The 23,914-nt window shown below is 36.5% G+C and overlaps 2 protein-coding genes across 2 annotated transcripts in view; both read left to right on the plus strand.

Moving 5' to 3' along the window:
- The window catches only part of abca7 (ATP-binding cassette, sub-family A (ABC1), member 7), a 62,003-nt gene extending 52,998 nt beyond the window's left edge, over positions 1 to 9,005 (plus strand). Inside the window, exons 45-48 of the mRNA XM_056467879.1 lie at positions 12 to 115; positions 2,130 to 2,222; positions 4,703 to 4,946; positions 8,057 to 9,005. Of these exons, the coding sequence (XP_056323854.1) occupies positions 12 to 115; positions 2,130 to 2,222; positions 4,703 to 4,946; positions 8,057 to 8,428 (813 nt within the window). The 3' untranslated portion in view covers positions 8,429 to 9,005. The remainder of the gene's footprint in view (positions 1 to 11; positions 116 to 2,129; positions 2,223 to 4,702; positions 4,947 to 8,056) is intronic.
- Positions 9,006 to 11,953: 2,948 nt separating this feature from the next.
- r3hdm4 (R3H domain containing 4) lies at positions 11,954 to 23,644 on the plus strand. Its single transcript, XM_056468557.1, has 8 exons — positions 11,954 to 12,086; positions 12,910 to 13,064; positions 15,604 to 15,722; positions 15,814 to 15,928; positions 18,261 to 18,346; positions 18,456 to 18,541; positions 19,509 to 19,564; positions 22,451 to 23,644. The coding sequence occupies exons 1-8, from the start codon at positions 12,043 to 12,045 to the stop codon at positions 22,552 to 22,554; spliced, it is 765 nt and encodes a 254-aa protein (XP_056324532.1). The 5' UTR covers positions 11,954 to 12,042; the 3' UTR covers positions 22,555 to 23,644.
- Positions 23,645 to 23,914: the final 270 nt, after the last annotated feature.

Genomic DNA, 23,914 nt, shown 5'->3' on the forward strand with positions numbered 1-23,914 from the left:
CCCACTGTCAGGATGAGCCAACTACTGGAATGGACCCGAAGGCCAAGCGTTTCCTCTGGAACTGCATCCTCAGTGTAGTCAAAGAAGGACGGTCTGTCGTACTCACCTCTCACAGGTAGAAAACACCACTACAAATTCATATAGGAAGGCCAATTCATCAAATTGAAATGTCACCCTGTTTAATGAAATGCTTGTTAAAGATCTCATTGTCAATAATTTATCTATATTTCATTTTTAACATCCTTTCGAGCCACCTCAAACCTCAAATCTAAATGTCAAGTAGATCTTTCAGTGAAAATAAGAGACATTTCTCGTGTCCACAGGGTGTCCGCGGGGTCTTAAAAAGTATTAAAAGTTGATAAATCAATTACGAGAAAATTAAGGCCCTTAAAAGGTATTAAAAAGTCTTCATCGTGTTTTTACGAGGTCTTACATTTTGTTCAAGCGTTATCCAAAGTGTTTGACGTCAAAAAAACATAAATATACTTATTTTTCTCCTAATATTAACAATGTCGTGCTTGATCCACGCGATTGGTTCGAGCCGGGGCGCGTCTGGCCAAGCTCCTTCATCCGAGTGATGTCATGTAATTTGCGACAAATGCAGTAAGGTGATGTGACGCTCTCCACATGTAGTGGAACCATAGAGCGAAACATACAGCAAAAAGGGAAAACAAGATTATAATAAGACAACCGCGTCATTTATTTTTTCAAGCTTTGTTTCTTCCGAGCTTATCTGAGATCTGTTGCATGATTTTGCTCCATTGATTTATTTAACTGCAACTGTTTATTAACAACTGAGTTAAAGGTTTGATACTGATTTGAACTTGAAGTGGCGACGAGGTCTTAAAATTTACTGAGAAGGTCCTTAAAAAGCCTTAAAAGGGTATTGAAATTATCTTTAGGATTTCTGCATATACCCTGGTCCAGGGGTAGGGAACCTATGGCTCGGGAGCCACATGTGGCTCTTTGACCAAATATATGTGGCTCTCCAGCTGTCTCCCTTCAATAAAAAAATTAAACTGTCACTAAAAATCAGTTTCCTATTGAAAATAAAATTAACGTGACCTTTTTATTGTATATTTTCACAGCAAAATGAATAAGAATAAAAGGATGTTTCAACCAATGCACATGTGCGGCATTGTGGACTAACTTGAATCATGACACCAATAAAGGGCATGCCATTTACATTTCGATGGTAACCTTGTGCCATAAAATTCAAACAATGTTCATGAGTGGTCAAAAGAAAGAAATTCTATAAATTACCCTTTATTATTACATGGACTTGCTCAACATGTGATATTACATATATATCCCTTATGGCTCTTTAAAAAAAATTCATTTGCCAAAAAAATCCGAAATGGCTCTTTGCTGAAAAAAGGTTCCTGACCCCTGCCCTTGTCCATATCAAGACTTGTCCAATCATTCAGTCTGGATGCGTCTCAATCAGCACTCTTGTTTATTAGTCAGGGCACTGAGCAGAGTGTCTAGGGCTGTCTCAATTGCAGAATTCTTTTAGTGCAATGAAACATCTGCACCCTGAAAAGTCCTACAATGCACCATAAAAATCAGGGTGCATCAATGCTCAGTTCAGAAGTGTGAAACATGAATCACGTGAACGAGAGACGTTTTTCTAAAGAAGATTCCATTACTTATTTAATTTTGACATCTGGTAACAGGTTAGGAACAATCTAGCAAACTTTTATAATTGTTTAATGGTTGAAATGTGGCTGGTATATGAAACAAACTAATTATTTAGCTATAATGTACTTTTAAAAACTTCGTAAAATGAATGTAGTATAGTTTTGTTGTTGTATATAAATTACAGTTTTGATGTTGTACTATGAGGATGTTCCCATGTCACATTCAGTGACTTAATGTGTAGTGAAACAAGCTCATCACTGTCCTTACCAGTGGCCAAATTCAGGTAAACGACCTGCTGACCTACAACCTCAGGAACTATGGAGCTGATTCAGACAAACTCTCTAAATCCCACCCCTACCAGCTTGCATTTCCTTGTCCAACCAGTTTTCTAATATGTTGAAACTATAGTAAAAACCTAAAGTATGAAGATGCCTTTGTACGTGATTCCTGAATCTCTCCCCATTCTGCTGATTCTATTGTCTTTGCAGTATGGAGGAGTGTGAGGCTCTGTGTACTCGAATGGCTATCATGGTGAATGGCAGGTTCCAGTGCCTGGGCTCAGTTCAACACCTGAAGAACAGGTAACAATTCTAAAACAATAGCTTAAAGTGCTCCTGTTAAGCATTATAAAAGGTTCATATGCATGCAAGTTCAAAAACACTTACTTTATTTTATATTATGCATTTATGTTTACCTAATTATCCCAACACCTCCCATTTCAATTGTTCAGTCATAAATTTTTCCAAACCCCCTTTGTGTGACACTAATCTGTGGTGATTGGTTTGATGACCCAGTCTATAGTGATTGGTGCATGAAGCAAAGTCAGGAACAAAAACGACCACCATGGCTTATCAAGACAATGTTGAAGAAACGGCAGCCAGGGTACAGAGTATAGCAGATACAGTGTAAAGCAGTATAGTTACACCAGCATATTGCTTTATATTTCACCATAACTCCAAATAATAAAAACATATATTCAGCAAAAGGTAAACTATTTTGAACATTGACATCAGCATGTGCGTTCTGTTCAGCATGGCTCAAACCATTAAAATGAAAGTGAAAGTGAATGGGTTTCAAAATGCAGTGCAGTGCTTTCCGAGTCTGGTGTCTAAGAACAGCTGATGGTGGCCTAGCAATGACCGACGCTATGGGTTCATGAGCTCAGAAGCACGTTAAAATTGGTTGTACACATGGTTTTAGAATGATATGTGATAGCCAGTTAACCATACACAACTCACAAATAAATAAATATTTAGCATGCAACAGAGATTAAGGAGGCAACCATATTAATCACACTTACAGGTTGTGATTTGGTGGAAAAAAATGTCTGACAAAGTCCCACATCAATAATCTTTGGTACTGATCCTTTCTTTAATAACAAACGGACAGCAACTCTCATGTTGTAGGGTAGGTTACTGTTGCATTCGTAAGTAAAATGACCTTTTTTAGCATCTCTGCATCATGATGCAATACCAACCCCCAAAAACTGAGAGGAGACTTTCAGGTTTTCTTGGGTCCAGCACAAATCGAGCTCAAACGAAAGACACCTGTTTTGTGCGATTTAGAAAACCTGGGGTGGTGTAACGTCACGACTCCTGAAATAATTTGGTTATATCTAAACAACGAAAATAGATAAAGTGTTTGTTTTGACGGCACAAATCAGGCACAAACAAATGACCCCAGTTTGGTGCGATTTAGAGGAAATGGGGTGGAGAGTGACGTCACGGCTCCTGAAATATTTTGCTTAAATCTAAACGAGGAAAACAGTGTTTGTTTTAACGGCACAAACCAGCACAATTCGAGCACAAACGACCTGTGCTGATTTGAAGTCGTTTGAGCAACATGGTGTTGAAAGTGACGTCACATGAAATGATAATCAAAAAAATAATGCTTAGTATCTCAGACCCCAAACCAGCACCAGTTTTTGCAGCACAAACATAACACAAACGAATGTGTTTTTTGGGGATTATTTGTTTTTATGGGGTGCCAACTTCACATAGGTTCTACTCACGCAACAAGTGGGTGGGGGCAGTGTTTCGTTCTGATGTCATGATGAGTCTAAACAATGGGGAATTGTTCAAATGACTTTTTTTTTTTTTTTGAGGGACAAAAGCCTCATGCACGATGCAATTTTATTTAAACCTCAGCTCAACGTTTTAAATTATGGCAGTGTTAAAACTGCATGGAAGGTAACTTTCAAAAACCCGTAATGGGGCTCTTTAATCCATTAATACAGCTCATTATGTACAGTCTTCATACAGTCTCAAAAACAAGATCTGAACTCAAGTAGCAATATGCAAAAAGTAGGATGCTTCATTTTTTTCATCTGACCTTGGTATGAAGCAATCGCTTTCTTTAAACGGTTTGAGTTGCCTTAACTTATTAAAATTTTACAGTACTCAATTGGTTTGAGTTTTCTTTGGTGTTTGAGTTCTGGTGTGCTCAAATTCCTTCTTGTACTCAAATAGATTAAGTTCACAGTACTCATTAGGATTAGTTTTTAAACTAAAATGGTTTGGTGCAATGGGTTTCCTCAAATGGTTTGAGTTACCTTAACTTATTTAGTTTTACAGTGAAGATTCAAGCTGCGGTCACACTTGACTTTTCCTCCCATAGACTTCCATTCATACGCACGCGAATGCGTCAGACCGGAAACGCAGGGTCATGCGTCAAGTTTCGCATGTTGCTGCGGTGCAAAGTTCAAGCTTGATGAACGCTGACCTGAGAAATCACATCACTTGACTGCGTGAGACCAATCGAGGATCAAAACATGACCTCTCTGGACAGAAATGTAAAGCCTGGAGCAATCGCTGGCTTTTTTAATGTCTAATCATCTTGTTTAAACCCGCTCCTTTTCGCAGCACCACACGACAGAATTTCGCAAGCTCAAACTCTAGTGTGACCACAGCTTAAGTCATGATTGATAGATGATCATTTTAAAACGAAAAGAGGATAAAAAGAAGTTTATTTGTTACAGTGGAATGAAAATAATTATGTTGATAGTTTGTACTAGTATGGGCATTTCTGGTTTTCATTTCCACCTTTTTGTCTTTTCTGCTAGGTTTGGAGACGGTTACACAATAATCCTTCGTCTGTCCACCCCATCTTCAGAACCATGCCCAGTGGAAGCATACATCCAAAACTCTTTCCCTGGCATCCAGCTGAAGGAGAGACATCAAAATGTTCTCCAGTACCAGCTGCCATCACAAACCTGCTCACTCGCTCGTGTTTTTGAGGTTCTGTCAAATAATTATGAGGAGCTGGGGATAGCTGACTACTCTGTGTCACAGACAACACTGGATCAGGTGAGAGAGTACAGAGCTGAGGAAAACCTACTGTGCTGCTTTGGCAGTTACCTTTTTAGCTAGCCTGTTGCACACAAGATAAAAGCGCAGCACCATACCATGACCATGACAACTTGAGGTATCGGACACCAGACGTGAATGTTCCATACGTGAATATAATATTATGTAATACAAGATTTCAGATGGCGCTCTGCTGCACAGCAACAGGAATTTGGGGAACAGTGTCCCGAGTCGTAGATGGGCACTGTGGGCAGATGCTGAATGCCGCTATTGGTGTGTGTGTATATCCATAGAAAACAATGTTTACAATTTAAAAAGATGTGGCACAGCGCGACGTGTGTGACCCCTGTAGGACATAATGACTATCGTGAAACCTCATTAATGACAATAATTTAAATGTTGCACACAGGCATACCTTTGTTAGACAAACAGACCTTTACAACAGATCTATTTCACTTATTTTGCTAAGCCCAGCCCTTTTTAGTTACTGTTGTTACGCCTGTCAAGCTTTCATGTCTGGCATGGCTTAGCGACGGGTCATTTGACTTTGTTACAATTAGAGATAAGACATTTTAAATGTATCAGATACTTTGGATTTGTTCTTTTTGGTCTTAATGGAAAGTATTTATTATTATTTCTGTTTTATATAATCTATTTCTATGATTTTGTAATAGTAAAGTGATGTTTGCTAGAACATCACTAGCACATATTTCTGAATTTACCATCGATAGGTTTATGGTTAGTTAAATCGATAATATTTTATTCATATTGTTAATTAACGTTACTGAAAATTATTTGTAGATATTGGAAACTGGAAAAAAAGAGATCAAAAATAGAGGCTCTGTATTTTTTAGACATCAAAATCTGCTAAGAAAGTTTTGCTTTAGTAGGTTCAGAATTAGCACACTACGGAATGCACGGAAAGTGTCTACGCACGAAATAGTGTCCAACTGGACCTCAGATCTCACCAGCCGGTCACAGAATAGTATGGGTCAACTCACCTTTTGTATTTTGGAATTTTATATGATTAAATGGTTCAACTGTTTAAAGGGATAGTTCACCCCAAAATGAAAATGTACTATATTCACCCTCGAGTGGTTAAAAACACAAGAGATATTTTGAAGACAGCTGAAAACCTGTAACTACTGACATGCGTAGTAGGAGAAAAAAAATACGATGTACCATGAAAGCCAATGCAGATTTCCAGCTTTCTTCAGAACATGTTCTTTTGTGTTCAAACAAGCAGGTTTTGGAATAAGTGAAGGAAGAGTGAATGATTAGAATAGATTAGATTAGATTCAACTTTATTGTCATTACACATGTACAAGTACAAGGCAACGAAATGCAGTTTAGGTCTAACCAGCAGTGCAATAGCAGCAAGTGCAGGATACAGGTATAAGTTATAAAGTGCAGTTATAGAAAAACTATTGTGATATTTACAGATGAATGTACTATGAACATTATATACAGGTTGTATTAGCTATGAACAGATTTACAATAAATGAATATATCTACAGGATACTATTAATAGCAGAAGTGTGCAGATAGATAAACATAATTACAAATGTCCATGTGCAGTGGGTATGTCCAGTTCAAATAAATGAATCAGTGCAATGAATATGTGCAAACTTTAAATGTGCAAATGTTAAATAGTGCAGTGATTGTGGGGAGTATAAGTTAGAGGAGTGTGGGGGGTGTATTGGGGGGCAAAAGAGTCAGTGAGGGGCAGAGTTCAAAAGGAAGACAGCTCTGGGGAAAAAGCTGTTCCTCAGTCTGCTGGTTTTTGATGAAAGAATTTTCGTTTTTGGGTGAACTGTCCCTTTACATTTGTCAAACAGATATGGTGCACTGACCCACAGAAAGCTTTAGAAAGTGAATTTTGCGCAAGCTGTACTTTGTTAATAGTTACACTATTAACAGTGGATGTTTTTGATAACAGTCTGCTGATCTGTAGAATCTGGCCAGTAGAAGCTATTTTAGAAGGCTATGGTTACATACCTGGGGCTCTATTTAATGATCTAAGTGCAAAGTCTGAAGCATTAAGGACGTGTCCATATTTTAAGGATGTAAAAATACAGTCTGTGCCCTGGCGCATGCTAACATGGTTGTGCTTATTCTCTTATTAAGTTATGGGTGTGTTTTGAGAATAACCTGCATTAAACTCATCTCATCTTCCGTTCCCTTTAAGAGTCAGTTGTGTGCTATTTACATGGTGGACATTGTAAGTGGAAAAACTGAATGATTTACTAGCGAGAAAACTGTTAAACAGACCATCAGCTCGAGGATAAAGAACGAGCCTGCTCCATTCGGCCTCTTTACTTTACTTCTTTACTTTACTCCTTTACTTTAGTAGAGTAAGGAAACAATGGAAACACACTTTACTGAAGACATCCATTAGCCTACATATTTAATTTAGTTTGTTAAGCGCAAAGATTTTTCTAAAATCAGTTCTAATTTACAGCAAACGAATAAATGAACAATAATAATGAAGTGTGGTCAAAAAAACTTACGTCCTATTCCTATGCCCCAAATGGTCATGCATACATCTCCAAAACCTGACAGGTGGACAAATCTAAACTTGTTTTTATTCAAACAAATATAAATATGCATATAATAAATAATACTGCTAATAATAATAACATTATGCAAATTGCCATGAATAAACCGAAAACACCTGCATGAAGAAGCCATGGAGGCAGTGGTTTTTATGTTTATGTAGAAAAATTATATTTTTTGTAACATTTTAATTCTTAATTTTTTTTCATATGTAAAGATATGTGCATTGCTGTACATCCTGTGTTTATTTAGCAATATGTAAGCGTTTGGACAATATAGGCGCATAACTAATGCCATTAACACACCTCCTTTTTAGACCAGCACACCCATGAGTCCACAAAGTGTCGCTAATGGATTTGAAATTTAAACAATGTGGCGCAAAACATGAAAATGATAGTTGCGTTGGTCTGAAAATAGCAACAAATCACGCCATGAACGCTCTGCGCCATGTTGCGCCGGGTGTATGATAGGGCCCTTGGTGTCAGGAGGCATCTGACTAGGTTTTGAAACAGGACTTGTTACTCTGAAGAACTAAGAGTGTTGTCTTCCTGCAGGTGTTTGTCAACTTTGCTAAAGATCAGACAGATGACGATCAGCTCAGGGAGATCACCGTAAATGGTGGATCTGTGGCACTTCAGCCCAACAGACCTCAGCGGCCCACAGACCTCCAGCTAAGCAAAACCAGCAGGTCTTCCACGCCATGCTCTCCCTCAACGCCTTCAACTGAGCCTCAGTCAACTGGTTCAAAGACTAGGAAGAGCAAATCGAAAAGTCCATCGGTCTCAAAACAGCAACAGCAGATGCGGATGGAGCCTGTCGGGGAGGCAGCTAATGGATCAAATTCCACTGAAGACCAGTCTCCTGGAAAAAAAGACCCGTCAGTTTTGTTTATCGTCAGTACCAAAACGCAGGAAAGCAAAGTGTGAATAGACAAAGACATCTCTGGAACCAAACAGTGGTAATGTGTGTCACCAGTGAGTCATTCTTCCTCAATGTTTGGTGCCTTGTTCACATGTCATCTTCCTTATATTTACTTTAAAACAATCAGATAATCAGCCAGTTTGGCTCTCCTGGTAGCTCTGTAACAAAGGTGCAAAAAGCTGAGATTGTTTAACTAGTTTTTCTTCTGAAAACGGAAGATAACGCATGACAAAAATATGTGTTTTGGCAGGAGTTCATCTCCTCTTTAACATAATTGATGCATTATTTTCATGTCAGATGCACATCTCTATAGTATTTGTGCAACCCACTACAGATACTATTTTTGCTGGATGTTACATTATCTCAGACAGCTTTACTTTTTGAATGTAAAGGTCAGATGTGCAGTGTAGAGACAATATCAAACTCAAAGTCTGCCTTCACGTCCTCAATATTTGTATTTATTTCCTGATTTTTATTTCTTTTTTTTTTTTTACTGTTTTAGAATTTATTTCTCTGATGCACTTTAGCTTAAAATGATTTGGATATTCTAGTCCAGATTATCACTGTTTTTCACAGCAAAGATGTTACAATGCTCGAAATGTAGCTTTTTATTATATATATATATATATATATATATATATATATATATATATATATATATATATATATATAGCATGTATATACCAGAAATTCTATGTATAATATGGGTAAAGTGGAAATTTACTGTATTGTTTGCAATCTTTATTATGTACATAAAGTGTTAAAATGCTTGAATATTTATATATAAATATATATATATACACATACAGTTGAAGTCAGAATTATTACCCCCCTGTTTATTTTCCCCCAATTTCGGTTTGTTCTGTAGACTATAGAAAAAATGCAGCTTAAAGGGGCTAATAATTTTGTTCCTAAAATGGTTTTTAAAAAATTTTAAACTGCTTTTATTCTAGCCGAAATAAAACAAATAAGACTTTCTCCAGAAGAAAAAATATTATCAGACATACTGTGAAAATTTCCTTGCTCTGTTAAACATAATTTTGGAAATATTTAAAAAAGAAAAAAAAAAATTAAAAAGGGGGCTAATAATTCTGACTTCAACTATATATATATATATATATATAGTGGAAAAATGTTTTTAAGTATCAAAACAATAAAAGTGTAATACAAGAAAATTTGAATAATCATTGTGACTATGATTTACACAAGATTTATCATAATGTCATGGGACTCGTGATGAGACATGGATGGTCTTGGTTTTTCTAGATATTCAGGAGCATAGAGATGGCAGAGAGCATCTGCTTTTGAATAAGGGGAGCCCAACTGCATGTCTAACATTCAGCTGTTTTGCATCTCAGGGCATACTCTCATACTACGGTACAGTTGCCTTGAACCATGCCAGATTGTCCCACCTCCCCTCTACCCCGATGGCCTGCACTCACACTGCATCTTTACCTTCCGAACCTAAGCATGTTTACTTCATTGATGATGCTTAGTTATATCATTGTAGTCGTTTGGGATGCAGTGACACACAGTCAAATATTTCGCTGAACAGATCCACAAATTTTGACGCTGATAAATTATCATGAAAGTCCTCGTGCTGCACGTATTAGGGGGTTTGCTGAAGGTGCAGCTGATGTGCAGCGAGGGGTTTGCGTCTTTAATAAACTATGACAGTTCGTGTTCATTAAAAAGTAAGAATGATGAATAGAAACAGTCTCTTAAAAGCAGTGTTGGGGAGGTTACTTTGGAAATGTAATACAATACAGATTACAAATTACCCTATTTAAAATAATAAGTAGTGTACCTTTTCAATTACTTTATAAAAGTAACCGAATACATACACACATACATATATATATATATATATATATATATATATATATATATATATATATATATATATATATATATATATATATATATATATATATATATACATATATATATATATACATACATATATACACACACACATACATATATACATACATATATACACACACACACATACACATACACATACATATACATATACATATACATATATATATATATATATATATATATATATATATATATATACATATATACACACACATATACACATACATATATATATATGTGTGTGTGTGTGTGTGTATGTATGTATGTATTAGTGGTGTAATGGATCACAAATGTCAAGGTTCGGATCACACAACGATTTTTGAGTCATGGATCGGACTGTTTTGCGGATTAGCAAAAAAAGGGACACAAATGTCATGTCATGAACTATAAACTGTTCTCCCAGTACTTCTGTGTTATTTAATTATTTATAATGAACTGAAAGTGTAAAAACAGAAACTCTCTCAATCAAATGCAGAAAAAACACATGCAAATGATTATTATCCTCATTTATCGTTCATGTTACGCAGGTTTGAATTGAGATCATAATCTTTTAATGTTTAATCGTGCAGCTTTACACAATGCATTAATACAGGCTAAACAAACAGTGACAGAAAACACCTTTCATTAATAACCTAAGAACGCATTTAGGTCACCACATCTTATTCTGTCATCATTATATTTTACAGAGAAGCCAAAATGCTTTCTGAAATGAGTCAAATTACTGTAAGCCACAGGCCATAAACCATTTTATTGCATGAATTCATTATTGATTATTTGTTTCTGAATGGTAACAAAGTTTTTGTTTAAAAATACACTCATTAATTCTTAAAAACCACAAATATCTTTGATTTATACTGACAGCAAGAGTTATCTTTTGTCACCATATTGTGCAGGTTAAATTGGTTGTAGTTTAGACACATTATGAAGAGTGCTTGACTAGCCCATTGTTTTAATAGCATGTTATGAGTTTTTATTTAAATGACTTATTTCGTCTGTATTGTACGCGGAGGTTCAATGCTGAAATTTGACACAAAACAAGATGAGGTGGCACGACCAGCACTGCTCCAGAGGCACCAGCAGCTGCACAGGTAGACACAATGCTATGACATGGGCCGGCCCTGATATGAATTCCCAATTAGAAAAATACTACAAACTATAAATATACTGCTCATGAAAATACTTACATAACAGACCAATCTAAATGCCACTTTATAGCTCCGTACATTTCTCCCATTGTCATTTTGACCATATACTGCTGAAGCTTTACAACTGTTTAAGCAAACTGGATCTTTGTCTATGCTGAAAGACCAATCAAAAATATTTTTTAAATATATTATCGGGATAATAACATTAATAAGCATAATAATGTTTTTTTTATACTTGAAAATGGTTACCAGGTAAATAATCAGATTCGCTTTTCCCTTGAGGCCATTAATATAATATAATATAATATAATATAATATAATATAATATAATATAATATAATATAATATAATATAATATAAAAAATTATAAAAAATATTTTAAAAATATCATTAAAAAGATCAAGGGCTCCAGTAAGGTTGAAGTGTTTGAAGGATATTTATTGACTGAATTAGTTGTCATGGTTGCATTGTCCCACAGACTCCACCCACACTCTCTGTCACTAGCTTTTAGCCATCTCGGCTAGCAGTTCTGTTCTGGCCAGTGTTTTGTTTGTGTCTGTGGTGTTTCTTTGAGAGAAGACTGTGCGATGGTTGTGTTGAATAGCAATAACAATGAGGAACAGGATGTAATGTAAGTGTATTTTTTAGCATGTAGCCGGTAGCTAATTATTTTATTTGCTTCACAACATACACGTCAGTTGTTTTTGTTAGCCGGCGAAGCTCATAAGCTTAACTAAATGCACGCCTTATAACGTTACATATGTCTATAGCGTCTTATTCACCCCCAGTTTTATATAAATGATGTAATAATAATAAGAGTTTGAAGGTGTTCTTATTGTAAATGATATATAGATTAATATTCAGCACCTTAGCCGATTGTCTGGTCGCTATCTGTCTGTCTGTCTGTCTGTCTATCTATCTATCCATCTATCTGTCTATCTATCTGTCTAATTTCATTTCCTATCTGCAGTTATCTGTTTGTTGTTAATATTTCCTTTAATGCCCTATTTTTGATTACTTGGTTTCTCTTTCGGTGAGCAAGGGTAGATTCTTCCCAACAAATACTATTTAAATAGATTATAGAACACACCTGTAAGATAGCTAGAATGTACATATGTTTTTGCAGCGATAAGCTGTGACCTATTTCCATGAAGCATCTGGCCTGTGGCTAGAGCTATAAATAAAAGCACTCCAGTGAGTCTTCACAGAGGGATCTGTAGTTTCACTACAACACTGTGAAAGACATTTAAGTCCACTGACACAATTAATGAATCCACACAAACCTGGTTTACACTCATGCATGTATGTTTGTATTTGAGACCAATATATAATTAACCACATAATTTTTTTACTTGAGTAATTGGATTAGTGATTAATGCATAAACCGTTTGAGTTAGTAATTTTATGAAATGATTTTGAAGAGATTTTTGTTACATGTTATTTATTTTTTGCAGCCTAAATGAGCCACGATGCTCCTCTCTACCCAGCTCCCCTGCTAAACGTGTTTCTCCGGCCAAAAAAAAGCAGTTCTTTATTAATCAGGCTATCAGAAACTCTGACCTTATTCCCAGAGCCAAGGGTAAGAAAAGTCAAAGACGACAGGAAAACAGTGAGTCTTGTTCTTGATTTTTTTCATTATGTCATTCATGTTCATTTTATTTATTAATTACTGCACAGTACATGTTTACCCAAATAAAAACGATGTGAAATAAAATGATGATCTTTGCTCAGCTTATTACATTTTCATATACACACTGTTGAACACATTAGTAGGCCTGTCATAATAATCAATATATCGACATATCATCCAATACTTGGTGATGACCTCAATAATTTTTGCCATTGCAATATATATTTACAAACTCACAAATAACGTGAAAGCCATTTTATAATGACATTTACATTCTACCTCACCAGGGTCAAAGTTTATATTTGGACATTTATTAGTATATATAATAGGATATTTACCTTTTTAACATCAAATTATAGAATAACCTTAAAAATGATGAGTATTTTAAAGTGTTTATGCCCATTTACATTATTATGCTGTTATATAATCATTATGTAATCAGTGGCATAAATCAATCTTAAAATGACGATAATATCACTTATCGCAAAACTTTCTGTGACAATATATCGCACAACACAAATTCCTTCACGTTACAGGCCTACACATTAGGAGTAATTTTGCGAAATTTCAGAGCCTTCAATAAACTGTATAATCACAACGAAGACTCCAAAATGTTTACAGAAAGTTTTTTTTGTTCTTTGTTAATGTTTTAAAAAGTTTGCATTACATGTTAATTAACATTTTGAAGTATCTATGTTACTGTGATCTTTCCTCTAAACTAAAAACATTCAGTTAAATTAAAGACGACTGAATTCAAAAATGCGTGGCGTGACGATTCGGGTCACTTCATGTTTCTGCCGCACCGCAGAGAGTGTCTGGTGTGCCGTGTCGCGGCTTCGAGCGGCGCATCCACTGCCTTAGTCAAAGTTAATTCAGTGTGCGTGGTTATTAGTCTCGGTGTACAAGCTCGGTACTTGAAACTAGCACACAGTTGGCTGTAAAACTGTACAAAGACACATATGATTTTGCACTCTCTGCTTGGTCTGTGTCCGAGTCGTACATGTACGACTGAATGCGGATCCTCTCAGTCTGGCTGTCTGTGTTGCAAACACAGAGCGAGTGAGCTTATGGCTCCGCCCCCTTGTTACGTTGGGCGGGAAGCCGAAACTAATTTACATGTGAAGCAACACACCCCTAAATCAGTGAACTGTGGACACGCCCCCAACATGACACTTTTTAACACATTATAATAAAAAAATCTGAATTGTGTTTTAAACTGAACCTAAACCTGCACACTCAGAAGAACCATAATATTAATATTAAATCATAAAAAAGAGGTAAACTATGTGCCCTTTAAGAAACAATATTCAATGTTTTTTAAGAGAATGGACCTCAGCTGTGGTTTTATAAATTTTTAAAACACATTGAGCACCTGAACCACTTTAGAGACACAGACATCAATAATCAGCGTATCTATCTCAACAGTGATTTTAGAAATTTGATTAGATTTTAGAGTTAGAGATTTATTTAATTTTTGGCAGCACTGTATGCTAAGAGAATCGTACAACATTCATCCATAGTTCCCAGCATGCACTGTTGGAAAGGAAAAAAAAAAACTCACCATAGTTGAGAAGCTCATGCTGATTCTTTATGTCTGTGTGTTTCAGATGGTCAATGTGTTTTGTAATCTAATAACAGTATTGCTGAGTTCCATTTTCTTGATACAGTGCTACTTTTGTGGTAATACGTTATTAAAACTTAATAGGTCAAAATCCTATCCAGAGCACAATTGCTCTCTTTATACAATATTTGCTACAATACACTATTTGGCAAAGAAAGCGAAACTAACATTTGAAATCGAGTCAGAGCCCAAGTAAAGCAACTACTGTTCTCCTCAATGGTGACAGCTAAAACACAAAAAGTGGAGTTTTTTTTTTATGTTGTTTTAAAAATAATTCATAAAATTATATCACTATATGGAATTTTGTGGCAGAAATAAGGCCAAACATGTTGTTAATAAGTAAAGCTGCTGTTGTGGAATTGGTTATTGATCCTCTGCTGAGATTTTGAGAGATTTTATTTGTTTTATTTCATCTATGGCTGTGACTGAAGTCAGTTGTAATTTTGCGGTTCTCTTCTCTGTTTCTGTATATTAACAACAGGTGTTCATCATCAGGACTCAATCAACACTTAATTAATCCCTTCATTGTCTCATTAACTTTAACTCTACTGTTGAGTAAATTTTACTCAGTTTAGAGAGGGACCAAATACACTCTGAACTGAGTAAATTTAACTCTGAGGATTTTGCTGTGTAACTTGGTACTTGTAGTTCAGAGAAAAAATACTGCCTTCATTTACTAGACCTTAGCAGTTCTTGGCACTAGCAGTTCTGAGGTTGTGAATTTAATTCCTAGGAAATACATGAACCTTGAATGCGAAGGCATCGTCCAATTGTGATTTAAAATTAAGAAAACAACTGTCCTTATAGAAGAATAAATGTATATTATTTGGAGGTTGTTTTAGATATGATTTTGGAACATTTTAGAAATATCATTTTAACAACTCTTATTGTGCGTAGCTCGTTTCCTGGACAATCTTTTGGAACGAGATGAGTGCTCTAAAGAGGATGGTGAAGGCCATGAAACCGCCTCACCCAGCATCTTCACTGAAGCCTGCACCAATGGAAACTACATGGAGGTAAAGCAGCTGTCTGCGACTGCTATATGTTAAGGAAATGTTTTTATTTCTTCACTTTATTCACACTCTCTCTCTTTCTCATGTCTCTCAGTACTGGAGTGATTTTATGAATCGTTCTGGAGAGGAGCAAGAGCGACTTTTGGCTCTCCTAGAGGAGGAGGCTCAGAGGACCCACTCTAACAAAAGCCATAAAGACCAAAGAGAGGGTCAGACAACATTTAACAACACATTCACTCTGAATCGAATATGAGTTGCACATATGTTTATTCCATCACACAAAAGTTAAGCCCTGTTTAGTTTTGATATGTTCACTGAGAGTAATTTGTTCTTCACATGCTCTGCCTGGTCTTCTTGAGCCATCTAAGCTGTTTGTTTGTTATGTTTACACTTAAGAGCAGTGGTGGCCACCCATTGATTGCGATCGACTGGTAGATCTATCTCAATGTCCCAGAATATCCCGAAAGATTAAGATTAATACATTTCTTTTTATTTTTCTTTATCCAACTGCTGCTTTTGTATGTCAAAATACGGCTCTCCTTTTAAACCCTGTGAGGTGCAAGACTACAAAGTAACAGCTGAGTTTTTGTAAAAGATGTGTGCCCAGAGCACATAAGCAGTGTGCAAAACTGTGACTGCCAATAGTAAACAATAAACCCCTAATTGGTGCTGCATTATGGTACAAACCCGCAGTTACAATTGCTGAATTAGGGTAAAATGTTTGTTGTTGTAATTATTGTTATTTGTAGAATTTTACTTCCCGTGTTGGCGCGGGTTTCCTCCTGGTGCTCTAGTTTCCCTCACAATCCAAAGACATGCGCTATAGGTCAATTGAATAAACTAAATTAGCTGTAGTATGTGAGTGTGTATGAGTGTTTCCCAGTACGAGGTTGCTGCTGGAAGGGCATCCGCTGTGTAAAACATATGCTGGATAAGTTGGCAGTTCATTTCACTGTGGCGATCCCTGATGAATAAAAGGACTAAGCCGAAGGAAAATGAATGAATGAGTATAGAATTTTATGACGGCTAATTTATGAAATGCTAATATATTACATACTCAATACTTAAGTATAATTGAATGCAGTTTCACCAGTGTTTTTTAGTTTACATTTGGCGCTTTATATGATCTGATTCCTGCTAATGTCACAGTGCATTGTCAACCAAGTTTTCATTTCTCTAGAAGACATACCGGAGCATTTTCACAGTGATTTTGGAGTGGAGTGGAGTGGAGTGGGGGGATTTTTCTTGGTTGTACAAATTAAAAAAGGTCTCAAGTTGAAAATGCAAGCTTTTATTTTTCTGTCAGTTTTTGATAAGTAGATCTTGCCTTTCAGCAAGGCCAAAGTTTTGGGGTCCTAAAAAGGCTGGTGACCACTGCTTCAGAAGCTCAGGATATTGACCTTTTAAACTTTAAAACATTATTGCATTGTTATGAAATTGAACCCCAAAACTTTAAAAGGTGTCATAAAGTTGATATAAATATTTAGGGTCTTAATGAAAAGCTGAAAGCTGTTTCCACATTACAATGATTACATTTAAATGGACACCAATAATTTTAATACGATTAAGACAATGTAAACAGAGATTTGATTACCTTTATCCAATTAAGGTCATAATCGAACTAAACAGAAATTGAATTAAGACATGTGGAGTATGCCGATTTAAGTCGCATTATTGAAATGCTGTACAGACATGTAAACACTGCAATCAAGATTTTACCATTACGTAGGATTCTCGCTGCATTTGGCAAAAGGATAGTCTATACACACACGGCTGTTTGACACTTTTCTCTGCACCTACCGAGTCAGTGAAAGACCAAAGACACTTGCATTGTGAAAAGCAGAGTTTTTTTGTCCCCCTATATGGTGTGCGGTATCAAATTCTATTAAAACAACACAATTGTTGTTTATACTCCTATACTCCTATGCAGTTTATACTCCTATCCAATATCTCGTTTGTCATGGAGGTCATTTCTGAATGAAAGTGAAAGTGCTAAGCTGCAGTTAAAGTCGGCAAATTAAAAATGAAACACCCGAAATTACAGGAAACTCCGGAGGATATGTGGATGGCGTGGTGATGCGATGATGTTAATCGAGGATCATGAAAGGAACATTCAAAAAGCAACTCATGTAAACATCTTTAACATATTGTCTTATTCAGATTATGGCAAATAATTCGATTACTGATGTCCATGTAAACGTAGTCACTGACAAAATGTGAGATTGTACTTGGCCGTCTCTCAAGTGAATAATCTTTGCATTTAATTTGTCATTGCTTGACATTGCAGCCCATCATTATCAATGTAAAATGTATTCAAACATCTACATGTGAACAGTGATAAGTCTGGCCATGACTGCCATCTGTGATACAAACTTTTGATGAAGGTGGCCACTTCGTAGTTCTCTATGCTGGAAAAGTGAAAATGTAATTTGATGTCACCTTTAATTCCTCAACCTTGGGCCATCCAAAATTTGCAGCGCCTTTATTGTTTCAGTGATGATCATGTTATTTGTTGACATATTTGTGGTGATCTTTTTCCAGCTAATCCTGCCTTCAGCTCTCAGGAATGTTTCCAGAGGATCGATCGGAGGCTGCGTGTGACACTCAAACGCAGACAGATTCCCATGGTGAGTCTTTCTGTCATTTTCTTCATCTTTAGCTTTCACCTTTTGAACAAGCATTTCCTCCATCATTTCTCTATATCATTCTTTATATCATACATTTACTCTGTTTAAGGGAGTGTTGGAGGGTCTAGAGTCCAATCTGCTGGGATTCTTCATGGCACACCCTCACTCGATTTACACAACCAGACTCAGCAGCAGGTGCACAAACTATCAATTAATGCATCTCTCACATCCACCGACTGAAGCTGCGGTCACACTGGGCATTTCCTCCCATAGACTTCCATTCATACGCACGTGAATGCATCAGACCGGAAACGCAGGGTCATGCGTTAAGTTTCGCAGTTCACTGCGGTGCAAAGTTCAAGCTTGGTGAACTCAGATCTGCGAAATCGCATGACTTGACTGCGCAAGACCAATCGAGGATCAAAAAAGGACCTCTCCGGACAGAAATTTAAAACATGGAGCAATCGCTTGCTTTTTTTAAATGTCTAATCATCTTGTTTAATCCCGCCCCTTTTCGCAGCGCCGCACGACAGAATTTCGCACACACAAAGCCCAGTGTGACCGTAGCTTAATTCAGACCTCCACTAACTAATATGCAGTGCTCAGCATAATTGAGAACACCCCATTTTATGAATATTTTTATCCATTTCTCAGTCAATATAGTTTTTTGGTGCATTTAAACAAAACAGATTTATTAAACGGATATGTTTATTAAATTAATGTTTCAGTCACTGAACATCTTTAGAAATTGAAAGATAATACATATTTAAATTCAAGCAAATGTTTGCAAAAAAAATTAAAAATTACAAGCTACAAAATTTCAACATTTTTTATTTTTTTATTTTGCTTCTCTTTTTTTTTTCTCTTTTTTTTGGAAAATTTGTATTTAATATTTTTCTATAACATATAAGTTTGGGTGTACTAGTTTTTGGACCGTTACTTTGTTAGATAAGCTCCAGATTTGGCTTCAGTACTGACTAGTCTAATGTATATGCGCAAATATTATATTGTATAGCTTCCTATTAAAAATATGAATTTAAAAGAGAGGTTTTTGAGGGTGAGCACTGTACATTTTATTAATATTTCAAGACGTTGTTTGAGATATTCATAGTCATTTTAGTGAACACTATATTTTGATTCAGATGTGTCTGTGTTTCTTCAGTTATGAGCGACTGTTGCTTCATGCTATCTGCCAGTACATGGATCTGACCTCTGCAAGTGAGTAATCTTCAAATGTTGATCATTTCTGGTTATTTTTTTAATGAGGCTGATGATGCGAATAGTAATTTCCTAAGGACTAAATAAAATCATCTGAAAAAGTTAGGTCACCCAAATGAGTTCCATGGTTTTCCATATCTGCACATATAAAAAATGTATCTGGTTCTCGGCAGGTCTTAAAAACTCAAATAAAACTTCGGGTGAACAACATAACATGACATGACACCAAAAAATCAAGCCAAAATGCAAAAGTTGACAAACCTAGGATTCAACTGCCTGTAGATCTTGAGGTAAATGTTCTGCCTTGTCCACCCCTGATAATATTGGTGTCTCTTTTGATTGTCTTCTACTTGAACCTCACAAGGACAATGAAGGACTTGAAATTGTTTGGAAATTGCCGTAGTGTCCCTCAAAGATTGATGGCCACAACGACTGCTTCTCTGAGACCTTTGCTAATGTCTTTCCTTTTTGGCATTGTGTTAACACACTCCAGAAGGCTCCAGAATGTCAAAACATCTGCTTTTATAGAAGTGCTTCCACTTGCTGAAGATCAGGTAATCCTAGGCGTTTGATTAGCTGTTACTCACCCTCTCTATTCCTATGTAAAAAGTAAGGTGTCTTAAGTTTGTCATGCGTGGCTTTTCCATTTAGCTTTTCATTTTTGTTAATTAAATAAAGACGCTGCAATATATCTTCTGTTATTGTTTATCTAAGATTTTATTTTGCCATTTGTAAGATCTACCAAAGACCAGATCTTTTTTTTTTTTACTGTCACTATTTGACCATTCGGCTGCACATCCATGATGTGAATCTCCCGTTCCACCACATGCCAAAGGTGCCATATTGGATTGAGATCTGGTGACTGTGGAGGCCATTTGTACTCAAGTACAGTGAACTCATTGTCATGTTCAAGAAACCAGTCTAAGATGATTCGCGCTTTATGACATGGCGCGTTATCCTGCTGGAAGTAGCCATCAGAAGATGAGCACACTGTGGTCATAAAGGGATGCACATGGTCAGCAACAATACTCAGGTAGGCTGTGGCATTGACACGATGCTCAGTTGGTTCCATCCTACCATCCAAATGTCGCAGCAGAAATCGAGACTCATCAGACCAGGCAACGGTTTTTCAATCTTCAATTGTCCAATTTTGGTGAGCCTGTGCAAGTTGTAACCTCAGTTTCCTGTTCTTAGCTGACAGGAGTGGCACTCGGTGTGGTCTTCTGCTGCTGTACATGGACTACTTGGACGTGTTGTACAATCAGAGATGCTGTTCTGCATACCTCGGTTGTAGCGAGTGGTTATTTGAGTTATTGTTGCCTTTCTATCAGCTCAAACCAGTCTGGCCATTCTCCTCTGACCTCTGGCATCAACAAGGCATTTGCGCTCACAGAACTGCCACTCACTGAATATTTTTCTTACCATTCTTCGTAAACCCTAGAGCTGGTTGTGCGTATTTCAGTAGTTCCAGTAGATTAGCAGTTTCTGAAATACTTAGACCAACCCGTCCGGCACCAACAACCATGGCGCGTTCAAAGTCACTTAAATCTAGGGATGGCTGACATGAAAGTGATGTTTCAACACAGTGTCGAGATCCTGAAGCGCATGTGTTTTGAAACACTGCACCGAAGCATGAGCCGACACATCCAAGTCATGTGACTATAGTGATTCGAAACACACAGTTCACGTGACTAAAGCGATTCAAACCATCGATAATTTCAGAAGCATTTCAAGACCTACAGATTCTGCATTTGACTGAAAGGGTTGGCATAAATCTCTGTCTCATATAACCTAGTGGACCGTGTCTGTGCACAAAGTTACTGTGCTGCAAATGGCTTTTGGGTTTGAATCCCGACTTGTACAAATACTCCGAAATTATGTTTTTATGTATTTTTAATAATGTTACTGTTTTATGGTAAAGTCTAGATAGGACACAGCTGCAGATAAGCCATCAATATAGCATCGTTTTTGTAACACTGTATAACAATAATTAATATTTTTTTCAGCACTGTGATGGTTGGGTTTAGGGTTGGTGTAGACGCTAATAAAATACAATAAATGGGAAATTTTATGAATAATTTAAATAATTCTCGTTAACTTCCAGCAGCAATCGTATCTGATCTAGCACCAATCCTATTTTATGACCAAAACAAGACATATTTATTCCCAAAGTGTTCATTCGGATGTCAGAATAATGTTAAAACAAAACACATTACAAGAACAGAGCATTTAAAAACTAACATCTATAGCTGCATCACCCTGGATTCAAACCCATGATCCCTGCAAGTTAGTCAGGAACTCTCACCACTCCACTAAATCACTTGAAGTTTCAACTCTACAACGTGGGGTTTACTAGCTCAATTTGCTTAACATTCTTTGCCGAAGCTGTTCCAGCTTTATGTTTAATACATAAAGAATGACACTAGGTTTCACTGTAGAATGGGGTTTTCAAAACGTTTCGAAGCTTCGACACATTTGCTTCGACTGTTTCAGTGTTTCATGAAGCCTCGCTTTGCCCACCACTATCCGATGCTCGGTTTGGACTGCAGCAGATCGTCTTGACCATGTCTACATCCCTAAATGCATTGAGTCGCTGTTATGTGATTGGCTAATTAGAAATTTGCATTAACGATCAGTTGGACAGGTGTACCTAATTAAGTGGCTGGTGACTGTATATTAGTTATACTAGTTATCATGAACACACTTGTGGAAAACCATTCGATCAACTAACTTAAGTGTTATGTATATTGTTATATATTGGTAACAGTTTGATTTAGCTTGTGACATCTGTTCATAAAAATGCTCCACTAACTTTTCAAAGTCAATTTTTATGTAATGAAATATAAGTCGAGTGTGTAATTTGAAGTGTTTCTTTATTTTGTACAGGCTCTGACTGTAATGGTGCTCGACAGACTGAAGTGGTTAACAAACAGGAAGAGTTTCTCCCTCCTCAGCCGCTGCTCTCTGCCTACCTGGAGCAGCTGAACTAAGCTGCTAAGAATCGTGGCCTCAACCACCAGTACCACTGCTGTTCATCCAGCCAGACCAGAACAGGCACCCCTGCCCTTCAACTGGCTAGCATGAACTATGCAAAAGGCATTTTATCATAGGACGTCTCCCTTTAAGAGGCTTCACTGACTAGTCGTCAACATACTGTCTCTTTCGGTTACTTTTTAAATACATTTTCTGATGTTTTTGGGGCACATTTTAGTGGATGTTGTTGTTAAAATGTCTTTAAATATGATCTGATTCTTTTTCAATGTTCCAGACAGAACTTTTTAGAGTAACCATCATGGCATCTTTGTAGGCGTGTAGAAACATAGCTGTATGTGAACTTGGCCAGAGGAAGAATATGAATTGATGATTATTGTTTTTGCTGTTCTTGACCTTTAAAATCATTGGAAGTGAGTTTAGAAATTCAGGTTCATCGCCATTGCGTCTCCAACCCACATATAGTCACTGTTGAAAATGTACAGCTCAGGCTTCTACACAAGGAACGTCTTCATCAAAATAGTGCTTATATCGCAAATCTTATGGTGGTTATAGTACCTTTGCAAGCTCTTTATCTTACTGCACAATATTGTACTAATTATTCTTTTGACTTGATTCCGTTAATTCAGCCAAACCTGCCTGACAGTTAAATGGAAATAAGTAGACCTTTTATATCCAACACTCTATGTCTTGAATTAAAGTCAAACTCAACCAGTTTTTAATTTAAATCTGCCATTTGCAGGTGTCACATCTGAAAACACTTTTTATTTCCAAATTAGGATTCGCCAACATGCACTTACAACTATGCCTTACCTGTACACACCATATTTGTCATTTTTGTATTTATATAAATAGCCTTTACATCAATGTTGTTATGGTTTACACACAGGGAAAATAATGTAATGTTTTATACTATCAAGAAGTCCTGGGCCACTTGAGCAGATCTTGCATTTGTATCTGTAACCAAAGTGTGTGTGAGTACAATGCTGATTCTCAGGCATCAACCTTCATGAATGTTTTTAAACATAACCCTCATAATCACTTAAAAAGTCAAACAAACATTAAAAAAGAGCTGCTTTTTTGGAATAACGTGTTCCAATGTTTCAGTTTATGCTGTTTAAACCATGAATACTTTAGATTGCTTCATTGTATTGAGTTTTTGTCTGTGGCAAGTATCTATACCTAAGACGATTAAATGGTATCAAGCTTTTATCTAAAATCTAATTGTGTGATTATTTTATTGTATGAATCAAGCCATGATTTTTTTCCTCTCACCAAGTAAAATTATGAAACTTTTCTTTTACTATTTAAAAGAACTGTTTTCTATTGAAATACATTTTGAAAATGTCATTTATTTCT

This window comes from Danio aesculapii, chromosome 11 (genome assembly GCF_903798145.1).
Source record: "Danio aesculapii chromosome 11, fDanAes4.1, whole genome shotgun sequence".
Lineage (NCBI taxonomy): Eukaryota > Metazoa > Chordata > Actinopteri > Cypriniformes > Danionidae > Danio > Danio aesculapii.

What these genes read in the sequence shown, in the direction of transcription:
- r3hdm4 (XM_056468557.1), top strand. Translation starts at nt 12,043, where the DNA reads ATGGTTGTGTTGAATAGCAATAACAATGAGGAACAGGATGTAAT. An exon ending in TCAAAGACGACAGGAAAACA is followed by an intron (nt 13,065 to 15,603) that starts GTGAGTCTTGTT and finishes TATTGTGCGTAG; the next exon opens with CTCGTTTCCTGGACAATCTT. An exon ending in CCATAAAGACCAAAGAGAGG is followed by an intron (nt 15,929 to 18,260) that starts GTCAGACAACAT and finishes ATCTTTTTCCAG; the next exon opens with CTAATCCTGCCTTCAGCTCT.